Source organism: Bombus fervidus, chromosome 9, assembly GCF_041682495.2.
Source record: "Bombus fervidus isolate BK054 chromosome 9, iyBomFerv1, whole genome shotgun sequence".
NCBI lineage: Eukaryota > Metazoa > Arthropoda > Insecta > Hymenoptera > Apidae > Bombus > Bombus fervidus.
The window spans coordinates 3174831-3196039 of NC_091525.1; the positions used below are offsets into that span (position 1 = coordinate 3174831).

The window sequence follows — 21209 nt, forward strand, 5'->3', positions numbered from 1 at the left end:
ATACGTAAATTTCTTTGTCAATTTATGCGATAAAATAGAACGAGGCAACAGGCGATAAATTAACCATACATAAATTATGTTGCATATTCTCGATACAACCAAGTTATATATCAAATTTGTATTTATCATACGTGAATTATACAGATGAGATATCACTAAAATACTACACGAGGAATCATTTAATAAATAGTTGTAATCGATCGAATACTTTCGATTTTTAATTGACATAATAAACTACACGACCGTTTAATTTTTGTACTTCTCGGCAATTTTGCTTGATACACATGCCCTGTTTGTCGCGTATCATACGAAACAATTCCGTCTGATTTTCTGAAATCCTCACTGGCTCTGGGAAAACGATCCAAGTAACGCATTCGTGAAACGGAAAGGTCGTGATTGAACCCAAGTACGTGTAATAACCGGGTGTTTGACAAGCCTGTCTCATCCAGCACAAGCAATCTACAACAAAACGGATGAAACTGAAACGAATACGTACACCGTATAGTCAGTGATAATCCTTTATACGATATATGTAAGCCATCGATTCATCTTAAATATCTTTTAATGTATTTGAAACGCCATTTTAATTACTTGGAAAAAACGAAAGTGGCATACTTGGTGATAACTTTATGCACGAATCAGGCTGTGTAACTTTATGCAAATCGTCCGTGATCTTGGAAAACAACGGATGTTCGTCCCAAGTTGGAACTTGATAGGCCTGTAGAAAATAAGCGCAAATCGCGAGTCCGTCATGTTTGTCCCAACAATTGTCGATCGTCTCGTATCTTTTATTAAAGTGTATCGCTTGCGCCTCCATCGTGAACCAAGTGCCATTCAACGTGTGTTCCGCACCTTTACAATTCGACGAACCCCATCGAAATACCACTTCCGACAGCTCGTACACGTCGTTTGCAAGCGGACCACCGCGAATCGTTGCTGCACTCCTATTACCTTCCAGTGTTATTTGAACTAACCGACCGATCGAGGCGAAAAGAAAATTACTCGATTATTTCCTTATATTTAAGTTTCGAAACATGCACGTATGTCGCGTTACATTTATAGGATGTAGGAATAAAAGGATTTTTATAAAATTCAGTTATGATTTTAAATTTTTAATCTCAGGAGATGTTATACGTTTGACTCACCTGTGCTGCCGATATTTCGCATTTTAGCTTCACCATCTTGACTCCAATGACCACTCATAATAAGTGCAGGGAACTTTATCCCGATTGCATTGTTTTCGTCGATATCGACTGGGGATTGACCCCATTTTCGACGACCATCACCTTCGACGATAATGACGATAATGACGATAGTACGGGTCAAAAATTTTGGAGGTTACGAATTTACAAGGATATTCTTACCTGCACACTGCATTTTATTTCATACAACGATTGTTCTCGTTAGTTTTAGATAACGAGTCGCGATTGCATATTATTATATATTACATATTATCTTATAGAACACATTTCGTACACATCTTTTTACTACTGCAATTTAACTTTGCCAACTGTCAAAAAGAAATAACATAACATCGATCGCGGTATCGAGGTCGGAACAATTAAACCGCGGTTTTTCTATGAAGTTATATTCAAATAGACCGTGCTCGATATCCGTTGATCCTTCATTTTGCCCGGATAGCCAGCTGATTATTTTATTGGACGTTTTCTTTAAAATTCACAAGTAATTCTTGTATGTGTGTATACATCTATGTAAGACAACCTGTGCGATTGGAAATTTTACGCAGAGCCCAATGCGTATCACCCGATAAAATTAAGTTGGACGGTCATTGAAAATGATAAATATATCAGCATCAGAATTTATGATCATATGTAGCAGTGTCCTCCTCATTTGTAAGACGATTCGTCCGTTTTTCCCTACCTTATACTTTATCGTACCGTATTTATACATAGAGCCGTTCGTTACTAGTTTTGCTACTGACCGAAGTTCTGGATTGGACCCAATTATTCTCATGGGTAGAAAACGAATGCAATTTTCCTCCTTTCACGTTCGGTTATACGGACCGCAACGGGCCCCACATGTGGAAACTGCTGTATCCTGATAGTAATGGTAGCAATCAGTCACCAATCAACATTGCAACACAGCTCGTCGTTGTGGTGCAACCGTCCGAACCTCTTCGTTGGAACGGCTACGATAAAGGACCACTATCGACGACTATAGCGAATAACGAAAATAACGGTGCACATTTTCCACTGGTTTAATAAGCAAAATCGTTACTTACTTATTATCCGTTAAAAATTATGGAATCATACTCTTATTGCAGCTCCTACATACCTAGTTACATATGTACATTCAAAAGTTCTCCGTATTTATACAATATTACTTAAAAGTTGCATCTTTTTTTTTATCAACTATGGTTAGAATGTTTGCAAGAACGTTTTGTCGTCAAGAGTTTCTTTCTCTATCGTTCTTACGTTATATATATTTTGCATTTCAAATTTGTTAAGGATCATCTCGATCACCTTTCGACCGGTCATAATTTATCGTCAGCTGATCCGTTTAATAATCACTATTCAATTTCCAGTGATAGTGAGCACAATGTGGGGCAATTTAAATCGACCATATATCGAAGGTGGCTGTTTGACTAACGTTTACGACCTATGCTCGATGATGTTTCATTGGGGACAATCGAACGACGAAGGCAGCGAACATACGTTAGATTACGTTCGATATCCCATGGAATTACAAGTGTGGCACATAAAACGCGGCTTTAACTCACTTTTGGAGGCGATTGCTGCTAAAGAAAGCGATGGCATACTGATCATCTCGTTCTTTTTTCAGGTTAAATTGTATCTCATAGTTTTCCAAGTATCGACTAAACTCTCTATGGAAGTACAAAAACTACCTTTTTAATGAAATTTTATAAATTTAAAAAAAAATATAAAGTAGATCGAATAAATAAATTAGTATTAAATTAATATTAATAGATTACAAACGCGGATAATCCTTATTTGGATCATATCGTGAGAAATCTGCGGCAAATTGTTAAACCAGGGACGAAGGTGCACGTTCCACCCTTTCCGCTGCTATGGATATTTCCACATTTCCAGACCGATTATTATACTTACAACGGTTCTCTTACTCAGCCACCCTGCAGTGAAATTGTTACGTGGATCTTGCAACCTGAACCGATCGCTATATCATCGTCTCAGGTAAAGCTATCGCTTTGTATAGTTTATAACGATTACATATACTCAAATACCTCAATACATTTGCCATATATTAACTTTTACTACAGATTGCACAATTTCGACAAATTTGCTCACCGGATGGTCCTATACCGTTAAATTGTAGACCCGTACAACGAGTAAACGACCGTAGCGTGTACTTTTATTCGTAGTATTTGTTAACAAATTACAAAATTAATTTTATGTCTTATGCGTTTTCGTGTAAAACTATCAACACGCGTATATAGTCATTTGTGTTCCGTTAAATCTGTAACGTTTTTCTACTATCTATGCGTATAAACTGATTCTTAATAAACTCAAGTACAAAGCGATATATTTTCTGTTTTTGCTGTAATGTCAATTGACATTGACGTTAGTATATGATTGTACGGAACGAACATCGCCTTTCAACCGTCTACTTCGTGCAGCTGCTTATTCGTTTCTTCGATATGAATGATTATGTTACCGGCGATGAAAAGAATACGTGCGAAATATGTATAGCGCTCGTACAAAAATCGCGTAGATTCGATACGTTGCCCCGTTCGGGTAAAACGTTCCCTTTCTAACGAAGGAATCGTCTAATTTTCTTTAGCGGGACAATGAAATTCTTTTTGTTCGCTGTTGAAAATATGAAACATCGAATAAGTATTTTATGTACAGAGAGCAATAATTTTATTGTTTTCCTGCTATATTTTACGAACGCGCCAAATACTTTCCAACAAATTTTATCAGAAAATAAAGGTATAACAAAGTTAAACTAGCTCGTCGCAAGTCGCATCAGGTATGTATCAGTACATATATTATCTATTTGGCACGAATTATTGTAAGATGCATGCATCTGTCTTCTTTTTCTTCTTGCGTGAACATTCATTGCAGACACTATACCGGAGAATACATTAGATCTCTCGCTTTTTTTGTTATCTGGATACACATCCAGTTCTTTCAAGCGGCTTGCGCTGGCATTTACATAGATGAATTTATGAATTTCTATCACACGCACACACAATATATATATATATATATATATATATATTGATATCGGATACATTCTCACTTCGATGGTGTATTTCGCCAGTAAAAAATCACAAGATATTTTGAAACATATGCGCTTGCCAATGTATAAGTCACGCGTCCACGTGGTGTGAAAAACGAGATCTTGTCAAGTGAATTTCGCAAGCAAAAAAGGGTGATAGACGATTCTCTCGCCGCGTTTTCTCGCTCCGCTCTTAGCACGTAAGTACATATGTATTTACAGATTCACCCGTGATAAAAAATTTACCACCTCACAGTGCGTAGGAATGCCGCAGTAAGAATATCGCTTTTCTCGTAATTTGCAAAAGCGAACGTCATTATAGAACGCGATATAAAGTCCTATTGCAAACGTTGGTAAAACCGGAGTATTTCGTATTCGGAGTGAATAACGTTTTATATACAGTATCGTAGATATTTCTCTCTCGTTCGAGTTCGCTACGATATTTTATAATGAAACACGCATACAAGGGACGGGAATGGTTTTGAAGGTTTCGAGCAAGCGCAACTTTCTATTATTCTACGGTAAATGTCGCAACCATCGATTGTTTTTAAAAATAAAATCTTAAAAATCTTTTCGCCAGTGATTTCGGAGGATGTCTCGCCAAATCTCTTATGAAATCTGCTCGAAACGTCCAGGTATTATCACGTGTATCGTTGTTCCCTCGATTAAATCGATTTTCATAACAAAATCGTTGAAACTGAACGAATGAAATATCAAAATAACGCGTCCGATTTCCTCGTAAACCCAACTAAACTGGGAACTGGAAATTGGTTCTCCTTTAGTTTTGTGCCTTTGACATCGCCTTCTCAATCCACTTGCATATCCCTTATCGTTCGACAAAGGAAAGCCGAAGTTATTATACCGAATGTCTGAAACATACGAACGTATCCGTGATTAGATTTCAAATATCTGAAATCTTGGGTATTCTGTGAAAACGTACTTGTATACCAGCCATTGCCATACCCAGGAATACTAATGTGAAGCTTTCACACTGCAACCAACTTGTAACTTTCGAGAGGCAGCCCTATAAAAACATTTCATAACATAAGAAATCAACCGATGAACATAAAACGTAAGATCGCTATTTCAAATATTTGTCGTTCGTAGATTTAACGGTAAACGATAGCTGTTGCATTCTCTTTGTGCTTTCGATTCTTTCGTTAACCTGGCCGACCATACTGACATATATGTACGTCGTGCACCGTAATTACTTATACGAAAAAAAAGAACGGTTTAATCGAAATTAGAATCAATATTAGAATTAATGCACAAACCGAGAAAAAATTGGAATTCCTTTATACTTCTTTAGATCGACGATGTTACGATATTTCTTTTTAAAATGATTAAATCTTAGAGCGAAACTCTACCTCTTTATGTCGATATCCATCGTGACCCTCTTCGTCTTCCACTTGACATGCTATTTCGTCCACTGGTTTCGGGCTTAGCCACGGTTTCTCGTTCTTCCGCGAGAAATAAGAATTTCATGAATGCAGTATGAAGAGAAAGTTCAAACTTGATCAAATTACTTACATGTTTGCTGAACACTCTCGACACGACGCTCATTGGACTTCCCGTATTTTTTACCTGCGAGGTAATACGAATCAATGATTTTCATATATACAGACATATGACATTTACTTATTTCGTAACGGTTTATAGTCGCGGTTTTATTCGGTGCACAAAAATGTAAAAAGATCGAGCAGTAAATAGAATTGCGGAATATTTCGATGTATAATACATCTGCATACGTACAGGTATATTTTTAACGTTTCGTGAAGTATCTAAAAGTGTATAGGATCTGCTATAAAGGGGGTGTGTAATTATACTACGAAAATAGCTTTTCCGTACCTCTGTATTTTTTAAAACGCAACACGTAAGCGGCACCTGCCTCCTGTTGCCCGAAATTTGCGCGTCTCTCCACCATGCCGTGCCATTGTAGTCCCCGTATCCGTGTATTCCGCAGCAATTAAACTGTAATGGAATGATTCGTGTGCTCTTTGGACCATCGCAATGTGGTTGGATGAATGATGTACCGTGTCGTGCATTGGATGTCGCTCGGGCGCGAAATAAAATTTGCATTGTGCGGCTTTCGATCTCTCGCCGCTCGTTATACATAGAGACGAACACGTGGACGAGAATTGCCTTTGAAACTTAATGGATATTTCCGTCGACCGATTGACACGACGCGATTCCACGCGACGCGACGCTACGACGAAGGGATCGTATGAAAACCGTTACATATCGTCGTGCGGTTGCGCAAATTTGCAAATGTTCTCGCATTTCGGAACCTCAATAGGAAAATCATTTGATTTGGCGTGGTGACGAACAGTCGAACGTTCTTACGTTTCCAAATGTCGCATCTTTTAAAGGTGCGATGTCGTACGACGTATGTACGTTTGTCACTAACATATAGAACAATATGCAAAAGAACAACTAATGAATAGTTGCCCGATCGAGCGAAAATTCAGGAAGTGGCTAGTTTATGTCTTTTCCGGTGGTTAATCGATCGATCGACTAGGAGAGTCAGTGATATAACCAAAGAATAATTGCGCGCGATAAACAACCTCAGTGAATAAACAATCGATCGGTGTTATTAGCAGTTTTACCTTATATTGCGCAAAGTCGAGACTGTGGCTGAAGGGTATGTCGCTAGTCGGTTCGTGACCGTAATCCTCGGCCAATTTGTTAATCAGCCGCTCCTCCAATCCAGAAAGTATTCGAAATGTCATTAGTCCACCGACGGCAGCGGTGATGAGTTCGGTAATGATCAGTGCCACGAGCATGCTCATGTACTGGACAGTTAAAAATGTATCGTAGACCTTGGCCGTGCTTCTGTTATAGGTGTAGCGCACGAAGTGCATCTATCGATAACTTACGGTGGCCAGTATGCATTGATTTCCATAGAGAGCAGCGCGACATCCGAAGAAACCGACCGTCAGCACCGTAAATCCGAGACCGACCAAGCTACAAGCTATCAGGTTAATAGTTTCGTGCGGCGTGGCGTCGGGCACGAAAAGATTTAACAGGTGCCCTTTGCTTGGTTCCAATAGCAAGCATGCCCCTATCATCAGTACCGTACACCCAGCCAACTATCGAGTAATTTCTTTTTATGTAGTTATCTACTAATATACTACTATCCATACTACTAAACCATTTGTAAGGTACTTTATGCAACCGCGGTACGCAACAAAATATCGTTTATGCAACGAAATTGAACCTTCTGTTTTCGCCTTTAGACACGTATGCGTTTCGGTCTTGTTAGCTTCGTATACTTCGGTATTGCAGTACAGTATTGCGTCTCACGGTCCAGTAACATAAAATACCCTATGTATTTCAACGATAGATAGTGTATCTAACTAATGACGTTTAATCCTAGAATCTAAAAGCTTTTACATCGTTGGTTATTATTAGAGTTACTATCTCTACATAAGTTTATTAGAAAATTATTCTACGTTTCCAAACAATCATCCGTAAAGCAACGAAACATCTGTCTTTCACAATGTTACGGTGTAAGACCTTTACGCCAGACGCTCGATATTTTTCCATTTTTTCCTTCGTTTTTGTTGTCGAAACATTGCAATTTTATCACTAACGATAAATGACCAATCTTCCGAAACTTAACTTTTACGTGCCGCTTCGTTTTTATTACAAGCGTACCGTTGTTGGCTTACTTACTGTTAACTGTTATTGAACTTCCTAGGTGATTGACTTTATCGATATATGTATGTATCGATGGTATATTATTAGTGACGATACGCGTTCATTCTTTGTTTACGCTTTATCAGAAAACACCACGATTCTTTATAAAGTACCGAATTATTCCTGTTTTCATTTCTGCACGAAGAAATGTTTCTGAATTCTTATCTTTATTTCGTACAAATATAAAACAGAATAAAAATACGAAAACCGTAGGTACGCTGTACAAACATCCGATCTATTCGTACAATATATGTATACATACATACATAGATAGATATAATCTGAAATTAAACGATTAATACTTTACCCATATCAATATGTTGAACGTAAATAGGACGAATTTCAAATACTTCATGTCGGTCGTTTTCAAGACATCAAATTAGTCATTGATCTGCAAAGATAACATCACTTGTATCAGTTACTTTAAAATCCAGATGATTTCGACTTTATTCTAAAAGTTGACAAATGCCTTTCACTTGAATTTTTGAATATCAACGCTTTCGAACGAATTGACAATTTATAAAGAGCGCGATTAAGAACGTAAATATTAGCAGAACGAAGATAAATGCAAGCAGGTGTTGGCGAATCTTGTGATGCGATGCGAGCGAAGCGTGCGTCTATCTACGTATTTTCTGATCCACTCACTAGAATTAAAACCTACCGTACCTTAGAAGAATGAGCCTTTAAAATGCCCGTGTCACTCTAGGGACGCAATTATACTCAAAGGTGCACGATCTACCTACGCTTCAAAGGGAATTGAAAAATTACTGCGAATCGGATATACCCTGGCGCAATAATGTAATACCTCTGTTTCAGCTTTTCGTTTCGATGTTGACTTTATAGCGTGAGTTAATGGGTTAAACGACGAAATGTTAAAACACCATTGCAACTAATCGGGATCAAAGGCGAAATTATCGGATCGATGCGTGGACGGTTCATATACGGTTATACATATTAATATCGTACGACCACAGTAAATCCACGATTAAGCGATCACAGACATACAACTTATTACCAATTAATTCTAAGTACTTACACGTTTGGAAATTAATTAAAGTTCCCTGGAAAATCACGTACAGTTGCTTGCTATGCCTTCTCACGTCTCTAATGGACGAAAGAAAAATTGACCGCTTTTAATCGAAATACCACCATTGTGCATGCTACGAATACTCAAACGAGACCTTTCACATAAATATTCATAGCTACTCTTCTATGATATTACTTGCCATATTCCAGCGGGATCATTCGTGTAAACAGGCTTTGACGGAGGAATAGGCTGCCAGTTGCTGGTCCTGTTGATTCTCCTACTTTCTGCTGACAGCTACTCGAAACATAAGAGAAACAAGGGCGGGAAACAAAGCGTAAAAAGACCAGTAACACCGTAGAAACAAAAACCAGAAAACTGATTTCCAATTATTCTTCTCTGTAGATCAATTCACAAGTAGTTCACGATTCGTAACGTTTGCCTATTCACTCTCTCATTTTGTTCTTCACTTTTCTTTCGACTCCCGTTTCCCGTTATTAAATTCAAGCACGAGCACGTAGAGGTTCCCGCACGCTGAGAGGGCGACCAAGACGAAGTACACACACACACGCACACACACGCGCGCGCTCACACACACGCGCGCGCGCGCGCGCACGGCAATCGACGGAGCGTCGTTGGAGAAAGATGCTGGTTACCGAGAAAAATCGATGTACCGATCTCACGTGCCAACTCCCGGAGTTTCCGCGAGTCTCCTCGAATGGATCTCACTCCAAACACCGATAGAGAATTCTGCCGTGTGCTATCGCAACGATACTGCCGAGGGTAAATGCTGCTAACTCCGACGTCATCTGCTTCGGGAGCGGTACGCTCTCTCCTTCCCACCTTCCGCTCATCTTCCGCCCCTACGTCGTCCGGTGGTTGGTCCAGATGCGGCTGCGTCGCATTGTAACCGCGCCGACGCGAGTCCTAGTCGATCCCTGCTCGTTAGTCTAGACGTTTCGCCACTCGACCAGCTTTCGTTCCGTCGTCAATGATGAACGTTAGACCACCGTACGAACGACCACTAGTCGTCAATTGCCTAGCTTTCGCATCAGTTTACAAGTTTAATTGCTCCAATTATCAACGCTGCTTTTAACCGGACCGACCAATTTCGTTTGGAATCTTGTTCGTGAGTTCATATTTAGAGATAAGATCGTACTTGCATCGGCTCCTCTGATACATTTGCGTGCGCCATATTCTTTCGCTCTGAACTTCACCGCTCGATTTACGAATAAAATTACTTAAAACTTACTTTTTCGAATTTCCGTATTTTCGCATTTTCGCATTTTTCCGCAACGCGCACCGATAATCCAGAATGCACGCGAGCGATATTCTACCGCGCGATCTTGCTGCTACCATGTATCTTCTTTTCTTTTCTTATTACGAACAACTGAGGCAAACATATGATCACAGCGGGATCACACAGCGGGATTCGTTCAGTTTAAACAAAATGAAAACTGGGAATCGTTCGATGTGTACGATGTTCGTAATGCAGAGAAATGTTCGCGTTTCGTTTCGAAGTGGAACAGTTTGTAGTATGTCTTTTAGTTTGCGTCTTTTCAGTTGTATTTATAAGCATTTTCGTAAAAATATTATATGGTATTATTATTATATTATCAAGATTTATCTTATGTATATTGTGCACAATATACATACAAATATATATTAATTTATAAAAACGACACTATGTTATCAGAGAGCTAATATACTAATATATATTAGAATACTATGCATATACACATACTGTACCTTCACAATATTGTTGCACGATATTATTTTGATATAATTCAAACGTTTGTACATAATATGTAAATATTCTTATTGAATATATTTCACTCTAAAATTATGTAGAATGTTCATTTCCTCTCATTATCGATATTGATATTTTATTTAAAAATGTGCGCATTGATAACATGAAAAAATTGTTCGCTTCCTATTATCTTATTTCTCTCTCTCTCTCTCTCTTTCTTTCTTCTCAAAGATTATTTCGATCACATTATTACCATCGAATAAAAAATAAAATCTAGATTTTGCAAAGACACGTATGGTTATAGCCTTTCTTTCATCGATAAAGAATTGTCAAGAGAGTCTTAAATAAAGCACATTATAAACGATAGCTCTAAACTGCACTAATTTTGTTGTTAATAGCATTTACTGAAACTGATTAAGAGTCCAGCGAGCTTTCAAATTATATAGATTAATATAAAAGATCGACTTTATGTAAATATAATGGATTTATTAGGTATTAACAATTTTTACAGCATTCGTACTTTAAACAACTATGAGTAAAAGATGTTAACGCTCTAGTCAAAGAATCGGCGATGCGGATAATTTTTCGACGTTGTATCCTAAACAAAGTAGAAACGATCGAGAGATTCGTTATAAAGGTGTTCGCCATACGACTAGAGATTTAATCGATCAAGTCTCACAATTTTCTCTTATATAATAAATTACATTATTGGATATCGTTCACCGCATAATGTAATGGATGCAAATAATCGATTTAACAGATCTTACATACAAGGCTCGAAATAAATCTGTATTGGAAATTATTATATCAAGTACACGATATTTGCCGATCAATAAGTAAGTTTACGATAAGTAAATCGTAAGTATCATCGTATTTAAACGCGTTTCACGTATTTTATATTCAATTGCGTAATCACTCGCCTACTTATCCAACATCTGCAAAAAGAACCGCACTTTGAAAGAGCGGTCCGCTTCGTAGTTCAAGGTTAAAAGAAGGAAAGGGAATAAAAAATGTTTGCGAGAAAAAATAACGCGTGAATAGCCGAAGAAAATTTTCACTCTATAACAGTACGTAACAAGGATGTGTACTATTGGTTGAGTAATAATAATAATAATAATAATAATAATAATAATAATAATAATAATAATAATAATATGAGCAAACGCGCAATTATAAATAAAAAGATCTTATTATACAATGGTTTTACGGGAGTCTCTCTCATGCATATACATATTTAAGTTCACGGGCCGATCACATATACACAGTGCACACGTTCCATTATTCGCTCACATACAACCTTTAGAAATCTATTATTTTATTATTAATCCTTACTACTACGTTGGACGGTACGATGACTCATAATTACTGCTATGCGTTTTCTGCACATGTTTCGAATAAAAATTTGTATCATCGATTTAGACGTAAACGAGAATTGACGATGGACGCATCGTGCGCAAAATGAACTCTATTCGTCAATATTATCGCGGGAGACAATGAACTATTGCACAGCATAGATTCGATGTAAATGACCTTCGTCACCAAGGCGAAATATTCGCAGCGGCAGCGACGTAGCAACGGTCTATGCGTATATACATTTGAAGTATATTCTTTATATTCTCGTTGTAGCTACAAATTACCGACTCACGAATACTTGAACGAAATGTGTATTCGTATCTCGATGTAAAGTAAAAAAAAAAAGAGTTTCATTGTCGCTAACCCTGAGAATATCAGGCGATGGTCGGAGGAGACTTGAAAGACTCGTGCTTGAACGGTGCCTCGATCTTCAGATTTTGCTTTTCGATTATACCACGAGCACGCAGCATTTTTGGTCATTGCATCGGAGCAAGAAGCATAAATCACATTGAAGTCGCGCACTATTGTCGCAAAATCGATGGCAATTTCGTTGTACAGTCGTGATAACCGCGCTCGTTGGCGGATTTTCTAAACAAAACCGTGAAAATAATGATTTTGATCGCGCCGTGCCACGTTGATTCGCATTTTGTAGAACCGCAATGCGCAACGGACAACGTTGAAAGTTTTTTAACGCTTTTCGACGTTTTTCGCAGAGAGAAATTCGCCGGATTTTGTTCATCGTCGATAGAGAGTATTCGCAATGTCGTTTCGCGTGGTGGCACATACGCTGCTCTATTCATCGCAACAATTCGATTGAAGATTCCTCACGTGGAACAAATTCTTGTGCTCGTTTAAAAATGCACTGGCGCTTGCTTTCGGTTCGCTTCGGTTCGGTCGTCGTCTCGGGCAAAGCTACGAAACGAACTTTGTTTTAATCCTCGCGAATTTAATCTCAAAAATACGCAATCGCCTTTGGAAACGAGTGTCGCGCCGGCGCCGGCGATGTCTCACGATTAATAACGAATACTTGGCAACGCGACGCTGTAATTTGTCTCTTTTAACCGATAGGTCGACATCGTAAAAAATGATCGCACAGCGCAAAACCTGGAACAAGAATTCTAGCAAAAGTCTCGAGTTGAGCATATCCGAGCCCCTTCTTCGTCTTTAATTTCACACGCAACCTTTTTTATAACTCTGTGGTCGTTTCTACCGGGCTTTGTTCACCCAAGTACGTGAATCCTAGATGAGAATAATCCCTTTTTTCTCTGAACGTGACGTTATCGTTCGACGGACTAGGACTGAGTAGATCGTTACCGTGATTGTAGAGTGGATTTAAGACAGGCGTCGTGTCGTGGTTGTTCAACGTGTTCGCGTTGCTGTTATGATTTTTTCTACCAAGGGTCGATCGTCGTAATGAGTGAATGTTCGTCTCTCCGTGGGTACCGACTATGCTGGAAGCACGTGCCGTGGTCGCCGCTTCGGAACTTACAGGGCTCTGTTGACCTAAACAGATGATAAATACGCGTCCATCAATTCCGTCCTCCTCGTCTTGCTAATTATTTTCACGTCGAGGGAAACCATTTTTCAGAGGAACACAAAAAAAAAAAAAAAAATTCGAGAGTTTTCAAACTCTTCTTCGACCAGTAAATCGATGGTTAACTAAGAAATATCGTAGCGTTGTTAAAAACCGAGATTTCGCTTCCGCTTTGAAGCTCTATATTCCACCGTTCAAAATGATTCGTACGAATTTGGAATTCGGAAGATTTCTAAAGATAAAAAAGAGAAAAATGAGAAGGGTGTAAGGTGAGGTATAAAAGTCGGTCTGATGTAATAAATTCACATAGATAGAGTATTAAACCTTCCGAAGCAAACAATTATTTTTAAAGCGGTGTATTTTACCCGCTCTTATCTTTAACCGTTTCAGCTATATGATATTTCTTATCGTTTTAAGGTTTACTCGGAACTTCTCATCGTAAAAGAGTTAACTATCGTAGACCTTGCAACAAAGCGATTCGTCGTTGTACATCGTATTTGAATATTTGCAAAAGATTCTGTCCACCGTTTCTTACATTTTCTATATCTGACGATATACTTAATCGGTCGAAGAGCTTGGAAATTTCGGAAATCATCGATACATGTTTTACACTCGCTGATGTTATAATAGACAATAATAGCGCGTATGTAACTGTAATAATCGTTAGAAAATATTTGAATTACCGGTACTTTCTCCGTGATCTTTGGTAATATAGCTAACATTGTCCAAGCTGAACGCATGATTCTTATTGCTGAAATCAAGCTGGAGATCGTTATAGCTGTCGTTGTCGTCGACAGGCACGCTCATTTGAAGCACCTGTGTCTCGTATTCTTTCAAATTTGGCTCGACGTACACAGGATCGTAACGGGGCACGACGTACATCCGCTGCATTCGTTCCTTGTACGCTTTGTATCTATGCACACGAGACAACAGAATATTCGTGTAGCGAATAGTTAGTGTTGAACAACCGTGTGACGTATCGCAGCGCTAAACGTTTTAATTTTAATTTTAAGAGGTAACTACGCCGGAAAGCGTAATTAATTCTAACGAATGTAATAAAGGGAGCGATGAATTTGCATGGTACGCGGGCTCGTCGCTGGTATAAATATTCATTGCGGCACTTAAAAACGATTCTTTCACACGATATTAACACGGTAACAACGTTATTGCCACGACAGCCGCGCTCAAAATTGGCCGTTATGTCTGAACCATTGAATCATTAAATTATATGTTAGGAACCAAGTCGAGCCCGATCGTTCGAATATCCAATGTTTTCCTTTCTGTTCACGATAATTAACGCATTGACAGTAGGTTAGGGAAAACAAATCAAATGTATGAACACGTTGTCACTAACGGAAACGAGCAACTTACCTGGACCAGGAGACGCAAATATAGATAATGCCAGCTATGCCTAGGAACAAGATGACACACGCGATGATTATCAAGGCATACGGAAATACCTCGCCGCTGAAAGCGATGGCGGTTTGCGTGCGTACTGACTCGGCTGGCATTACTGGCGCGTGAATGTCTATCGCATTCGCTCGGACCAGCGTCGACACGTCGAAGGTGATATTTGACATAGCCGTTTTTTCGATAATCGATCTGCAATAGAACCACACGTATTTCGCAAGTTGGCCTTCGAGTTCAAGCACTCGGCAATGTGTAGATAAGCCTCGAGACAAAGTCGCGCGCGAACCGTCGATTCGGCATTACGTAGCTATAAAAAAATTGTTACGTTCTATGTACTTACTATTTACGATGACTGCGAGATTTTCGCGTATCCGTAATGAAAATGAAAAATTACTTGTAGACTTGGAAACGAATAAGTAAGAATAATATTGTTTTTTCCTTTTTTTCCTAGATAATACTACATATAGACTACATATAGACTACATATAGTATACATGCATACGATATCATGTATTTTTGAGAAGAAAGGAAAGAAAAACGCGATGAGCATGCAGTTGTTCTCTTCTATATTAAAAAACTTTAATCACGATGATTGTTAGATTCTCGTATCGATACTACGACTACGGATAATATTGAGATCATAATATAATGTATATATAATGTATAAATAACGAATTACCTTTGTATACGCGAACTGTTCCTATCTAAAATAGCTTCTGTATCTGGATCGATCGCGTAGAACCACACGTCGGAATCCTGAGGGTACATCTCGACAGTTCCATTTTTCGTCAAATTTTTTCTCACTGCTACTCTATCGATACCGATCAGGAGACCGCTCTTCTCCTCGATGATACCAGCGATTTTGGATGCTTCCTTCTGCAACGTGTCTGGCGGCGCGTCCTGAACTACTAGAATCATTAGATTCTCCTCTTCGATCAGATTCACTATAACTGGAGCTACGATCGAGTTAAAGTTGTCAGTCGAATTAGGATTATCTCGAACTCGAACGTCGAATTTGAATGGAAGCTCGGACAGATCCACGTTATCGAAAGTCGCGGTAGTTCTTATTATTCCGGAAGAACTGTCCATGGCGAAGTAGTCCGATCCTCGTCCACCAAGTATTTTGTACTCGAGCTTCCCGTACTTCCCGTTATCTTTATCGTGTGCTTTCACTTGTATAACCGTCGACGCGAATTGGGCGGTTCGGGGAATCGCAGCGAAGTAACGTCCTCTCGATAGTTTTGCTCTACTGTCCGCGAAAATGAACTCCGGTTTATTGTCGTTTACGTCGAGCACTTGAATCTTTACCTGCAATCCAGAAGTGAAATTCGAACGAGTCTTTCGAAGAAAAGGCAAATCGTAGATCAATTCTATTCGGCATATATTTATGGCCTGGTTGACAAATTATATATTTTGAAATTGATAATGTTTATAATGTTACGATTCGGCGTTTGAGTTGTTTTCTAACTATATTTTTGTATTCTTTTCTTTTTTCTTTAATTCCAACAATTAATCGCACATCGTTACGACGATAAAATGATCATACGATGTTAGATGCTTTTCTAAAATCAACTTTTCCTTTGTTATTTACATACTAATCAACGTTAATATATCCTATTCGTAAGTACGTACCATCGTTGTATTCCTGTCAGTATTCAATAGACCTGATAAAGATTCCAACTTAAGTTTCACTTGGTAGGATTCCGTTGTTTCGTAATCCAAGACTCCTTTCTTGAGTCTAAGCGCGCAATTCCGTTCTTCCGTAACATTCGCTTCGAATAATTCCTTCTCGTTACCGCTATAAATTTCGCATTTTAATGGCGTAGTATCGTGTGCGTGACTATTAATGACCGTGATTATCTTGATCAACGTATTGTCGCCCGCATCTTCCGGTACTTCGACGTTGTAGGAATTTTCTGCAAAACCCAAGCCGATTTCTGGCGGCACCGTGGCCACGTGACGAACATAAACTGGCACTGTCGTGACAGACGCCAATTGCGGTTCTCCCATGTCGTACGCGCGAACATCAACCTGAAACATTAATAACTTCGTCCTGATGAATGCTGCTCGGCTTATGTCTAATTTTACGATAGACGTTCAAGATTCATCGTAGAAAGAACGACGTTGAACTCCGTGATAAAAGCGAATAGAAACGTGAGATTTTAAGCGTTTTATATCTATATCCATTCATACATACATACATCCATCCATACATACATACATACATACATACATACATACATACATACATACATACATACATACATTCATGCATACATACATACATACATACATACATACATATATACATTCATACATATATACATACATGCATACATATATACATACATATATACATACACATATATTACCTGATATTCAGTGTTCGTTTCCTTACGCAAATCGTCTCGTATCCTAAGCACGCCAGTGTCTGGATCGATCACAAAATATTTGTTCGCTATTTCACGGCCGACAATTTCGTATCTCACCTATAAATCGAAAGACAATAATGATCGACTTTCTTTTGTACGTTAACTGCCATGACCAACATCCATCACATCCGATCAAGGGGCAAATGATAGCAATTTCTTTTCTTTTTATCGTTATGCGATATTAGTTACAAATAGAAATTATGTATGTATACGTATAATTTCTAATAAAGAAAATAGCATAAACGCATTCCGGAAAAACAAAGTAAAAAGATTTGTATGAATGAAAAATAATTGACGAGAGTCATCGTTATTCGCGGTCCACCACTTAAGGATTACTAATTGCGAGTACGTACTTGATTTCCGGGAGCAGTGCCATCGGAATCTGTTGCTATGAGATTAATGACCGTCGTGCCAATGGGAACATCGTCATCCAGCGTAATCGGACGAGGAACTGACGTGAACACTGGTGGAATGTCGTTAACGTCCTGATGAATAATAAAGGCATGTATTACCATCTTTCTTGAAAAAAATTGTCCGATTATATTTCGTAGTAGGTCTTCTTAATTGACCTGCTTTTAATTAAACTAAAACTCTGATCGATACTGTGAACGATCGAAAACTATAGATACAAAGTATACTCGGCGAAGTTAAGTAGTTGATACAAATTTGCAACATTCTTATCTATTTAAGAGCAAATGTTTCGTAGAATCATCTTACAAGAGCATACATTCCTATTAAAGGAACGAAAAAAAAAAAAAAAAATCATAGGTGGCGAAGACGAACCCTAATGAACTACCCGGTTATTTAAACCAACTTGTCCACTGACAGGTTTATATAAACGGAATCCTACTGTCTCACGTATATTCCCGCAGGGAGGACCGCCGGGTGTGCATGGAGTTTTTAACTCCACTGTACACCCGCTTGCGTGAGTCTATGGAATCTGACAAACCCACGTTCTCCAAGCCAGGGGTGGGGGAGGGGACTGTCGGGACAAGCGTGCCGCTTACGTGAATCCCCTATGTACACCGCAGGATAGGTCACCGGGAGTGTAGGGCGCTTTAATTACGGCTACACTCTATCCCGCCTTGCGTAGTAGCGCACCCACGATCTCCAAGCCAAGGAGATTTTGTGCCGCTTATGTGAGTCCCATCTGGTCCTGCCTGTAACGACAGCTACAGGGATTTCGGCTGGCAGCGACGTGGCCATCGAGCCATTCCGATAGTCTCACCAATGACTTAGATTGGTACCACGGGGACCGAGATGAGCCCCGGAGGTTCCCCCGCCCTCGGCTGGTGTTGTACTCGTGGGAGTAGTGGTTTATAAACAAATGCTGGCTAGATGTCCCATGGAGGATGCCAGGCGCAGGCTTTATGCCTCCCCGCAGGTACGGTGCTTATCAGGCGCAATCCCTAGGCCTCCCCGAAGGACGTCGGCGGGTAAGCAGAGTACCGACCTGAGACGAGGGAAGGCCCCTGTAGGCCAGAACTGCTTCAGGTAGCAAAGTCAGGAACCAAGAGCGCTGATTGGGCGTATCTTAACTCCGATGGCTTTAGAGGGCTCGGGTCTGGTTATAGTTTTCAAGATCGGTACGGACTCGTTAACTAAACTAGCTACATCTATCTACTAGATGTAATCGACGATACTTGTTTCACGTATAAATATTTTATCCCCTCTTCACTTTTTTTCGAAAAGCATTAATTCATTTGTCGTCTTATTTCACATATATACCAAGTACATATATACCAAGACGTTAGGAATAAATATATCATGTTAAAAATAAATACGAGTTTTATTACCTATTCTTTTTAACCTATCTTTCTTCTCTCTTTTATTTTGGAAATAGAACAGAAATTCGCTAGTATTCGTCTTTGAATAATGGTAATATTTCTCCAAGATGCAATAGAGTCTAAGAAAATTACAACGATCGATACCTGGACATTGACTACAACCCTCGTAGTAGAACCAGGCGAATCGCTGGTATTTTCGACGGTGCCAATTATAAGGATATGCTGGTTCTCCCTCTCATAGTCCAAACCGCGAACGGTTTTTATGGCTCCAGTCTTCGGGTCTATGTCGAATAGTTCGGTGTTCCCTTGTTTAATCATGTACGTGATTTGCTTCTTTGTATCCGGATCATCAGCCTGGAATTGATCGCGTTTGTTTTAGCTTCGATGAGGATGGCTATTCGTCTAGAATTTACAACGTTCTACTTGTTCCAGTACAGTGATACGACGAGAATCGACCACGAAAATTATAATTTATTTATGTTAAAATGAACCAAGTAGTTAAAAGAAATAAGAAAAATCGAGTCAAAGTGGATGAAATACAGAAGTTACTTAATCTTTTTAGCAAACTCGAAATAACTCGATTTTTTGTAAATAATCGGAGCAGATGCAATCGTTCAAATCCTTTCGAATGGATCAAAAGTGTTGCCCGTATCGTTTTCTTGGAAAGTTTCGTTTTTTATGTCGAGCAATCGTTTCATGCCATCAGGACACGGTGGACTTGGTAACCGCTAGTTTCGATATCGAATCGTGTCACTTAAACTTAACTCACCGTTACTTGAAGCACCGTGTAATCTGGTATATTCTCTTTAACTCGAGCCTCGTAGCTACTTTGATGGAAAACAGGAACTTCGTCCTCGACATCTATAACTTTCACTGTAACCGTAGCAGTAGCTAAGCGGTAATCAGGAGCACCGTCTCTCGCGGTTACCACAAATTTGTATTCCTAAGGAACGAAATCATTTCAATTTTCTGACGATTCCTATTCCTAAACTCTAAATATACATGTATATATTTTTTTGTTTCACTATTATGTACGTATGTACCTCACGATCGTTGCCTCAACGAAATATTGAAACTTTTACTATCACTAACGTTATAAAAATCAAACATACATCATTTTGCTCATAGTCCAAAACGATTTTCGTCAACACATCTCCAGTTTCAGGATCGACAGTAAACGGTATGTCGTCTGGCGCGAAATACGTGATTTCTGCGTTGATGCCTTCATCGGCATCTTCAGCATGCACCCGACCTATCAGTTTCCTAGCTTCTCCTTCCTTCACGGTAAACTCGTAAGGCAAGTCGACGAATTCTGGATTCTTGTCGTTGATGTCTGTTACTTTGATGTTTACAGTTGCCGTGTTGAACAAACCGCCAGAATCTTCAGCCTTTATTAGCTATCACGAAGAAAAAAGATGTTAATCAGACAAGGCTGTGTGAAATGGAACGCGAGTGTTGTGAAAATTGTAGATCTCGTTTCTGCGTAGCAGAGTGGTAAACACAACACGGCTGTGCTTAAGAGGCTCATGCACCATCAACCAGATCACCGGACAACCGAAAATCAGGCGACTAGACTCAGCGACGAGGCTCAACGACTCGAAAATTGTCAATATCGTAGAGATCGTCCAACAGAATGGATGTCGAGGAAAGCATTGTAATTATGAAGTTGCAAAAAAGAAAAAAAGAAAAAAGAAAATATCGAGCGCGTCCCTCGTTAGAAGAACGCTATACAAAACGATTGTTGGTCTTCAAATCGTTCGACGAGCTGTTAAGTGTAATAAAACTATCGGTAACGAATATGACATAGAGATTGCAGCTCTTCTGACAATGATCGAAATAACTAATAGAGAAATATTTACCAAAGACCGATTGCAAATGAATTTCAAAAATAGCAGAATAATCAGACGTCCGCGGTGCAAGCCTGATCAACTATCTCCAAAATTTCTTGTCTGTAAAAAAGTTGCTTGTCAATTTGATTCAATGTACTTGGTTGGTCGCT

General features: G+C 39.1%; 4 protein-coding genes across 11 annotated transcripts in view; 1 reads left to right on the forward strand and 3 right to left on the reverse strand.

Moving 5' to 3' along the window:
• Positions 1-71: 71 nt before the first annotated feature.
• On the reverse strand, positions 72-1973 carry LOC139991058 (carbonic anhydrase 7). The gene is made up of 3 exons (XM_072010847.1): positions 1146-1973; positions 616-969; positions 72-459 (listed from the first exon to the last, which is right to left on the reverse strand). The coding sequence occupies exons 1-3, from the start codon at positions 1201-1203 to the stop codon at positions 218-220; spliced, it is 654 nt and encodes a 217-aa protein (XP_071866948.1). The 5' UTR covers positions 1204-1973; the 3' UTR covers positions 72-217.
• On the forward strand, positions 1796-3395 carry LOC139991061 (carbonic anhydrase 1). Its single transcript, XM_072010854.1, has 5 exons — positions 1796-1853; positions 1930-2199; positions 2546-2802; positions 2949-3173; positions 3260-3395. Exons 1-5 carry the CDS (start codon positions 1796-1798, stop codon positions 3359-3361), a joined length of 912 nt encoding a protein of 303 aa, XP_071866955.1. The 3' UTR covers positions 3362-3395.
• Positions 3396-3830: 435 nt separating this feature from the next.
• On the reverse strand, positions 3831-10373 carry LOC139991055 (tetraspanin-11). Of its 5 annotated transcripts, XM_072010842.1 has the most exons (10): positions 9143-10372; positions 8957-9024; positions 8228-8311; positions 7098-7310; positions 6828-7013; positions 6070-6192; positions 5752-5805; positions 5589-5681; positions 5162-5245; positions 3831-5090 (listed from the first exon to the last, which is right to left on the reverse strand). In XM_072010842.1, exons 3-10 carry the CDS (start codon positions 8273-8275, stop codon positions 5028-5030), a joined length of 864 nt encoding a protein of 287 aa, XP_071866943.1. In that variant the 5' UTR covers positions 8276-8311; positions 8957-9024; positions 9143-10372; the 3' UTR covers positions 3831-5027. The 5 variants fall into 5 exon arrangements, with proteins under 5 accessions (XP_071866943.1, XP_071866944.1, XP_071866945.1 ...); XM_072010843.1 differs by lacking the exon at positions 8957-9024 and having other exon boundaries at positions 9147-10373; XM_072010844.1 differs by lacking the exon at positions 8957-9024 and having other exon boundaries at positions 9143-10373.
• A 786-nt stretch (positions 10374-11159) lies between these two features.
• Cad99c (cadherin 99C) overlaps positions 11160-21209 on the reverse strand; it is a 93695-nt gene continuing 83645 nt past the window's right edge. For 3 of the 4 annotated variants that reach the window (XM_072010829.1, XM_072010830.1, XM_072010832.1), the window contains 10 exons: positions 20323-20607; positions 19980-20153; positions 19355-19564; positions 17777-17908; positions 17364-17480; positions 16624-17022; positions 15671-16299; positions 14953-15183; positions 14265-14494; positions 11160-13550 (listed from right to left, as the gene is read on the reverse strand). In XM_072010829.1, the coding sequence (XP_071866930.1) occupies positions 13234-13550; positions 14265-14494; positions 14953-15183; positions 15671-16299; positions 16624-17022; positions 17364-17480; positions 17777-17908; positions 19355-19564; positions 19980-20153; positions 20323-20607 (2724 nt within the window). In that variant the 3' untranslated portion in view covers positions 11160-13233. The remainder of the gene's footprint in view (positions 13551-14264; positions 14495-14952; positions 15184-15670; positions 16300-16623; positions 17023-17363; positions 17481-17776; positions 17909-19354; positions 19565-19979; positions 20154-20322; positions 20608-21209) is intronic. The other variant, XM_072010831.1, reaches the window with a different exon arrangement.

Excerpts from the sequence above, each read along its gene's own strand:
- LOC139991058 (XM_072010847.1), bottom strand. The coding sequence starts at position 1,203 with ATGAGTGGTCATTGGAGTCAAGATGGTGAAGCTAAAATGCGAAATATC. Across the intron at positions 970-1,145 it reads GCGAAATATCGGCAGCACAG|TTCAAATAACACTGGAAGGT; the intron begins GTGAGTCAAACG and ends TCGGTCGGTTAG. Across the intron at positions 460-615 it reads GTGCATAAAGTTATCACCAA|ATTGCTTGTGCTGGATGAGA; the intron begins GTATGCCACTTT and ends GTTTTGTTGTAG.
- LOC139991061 (XM_072010854.1), top strand. The coding sequence starts at position 1,796 with ATGATAAATATATCAGCATCAGAATTTATGATCATATGTAGCAGTGTC. Across the intron at positions 1,854-1,929 it reads TAGCAGTGTCCTCCTCATTT|TTTTGCTACTGACCGAAGTT; the intron begins GTAAGACGATTC and ends GTTCGTTACTAG. Across the intron at positions 2,200-2,545 it reads AGCGAATAACGAAAATAACG|TGATAGTGAGCACAATGTGG; the intron begins GTGCACATTTTC and ends TTCAATTTCCAG.
- LOC139991055 (XM_072010843.1), bottom strand. The coding sequence starts at position 8,275 with ATGAAGTATTTGAAATTCGTCCTATTTACGTTCAACATATTGATATGG. Across the intron at positions 7,014-7,097 it reads ATCAATGCATACTGGCCACC|TACATGAGCATGCTCGTGGC; the intron begins GTAAGTTATCGA and ends TTAACTGTCCAG. Across the intron at positions 5,806-6,069 it reads GCGTTTTAAAAAATACAGAG|GTAAAAAATACGGGAAGTCC; the intron begins GTACGGAAAAGC and ends ATTACCTCGCAG.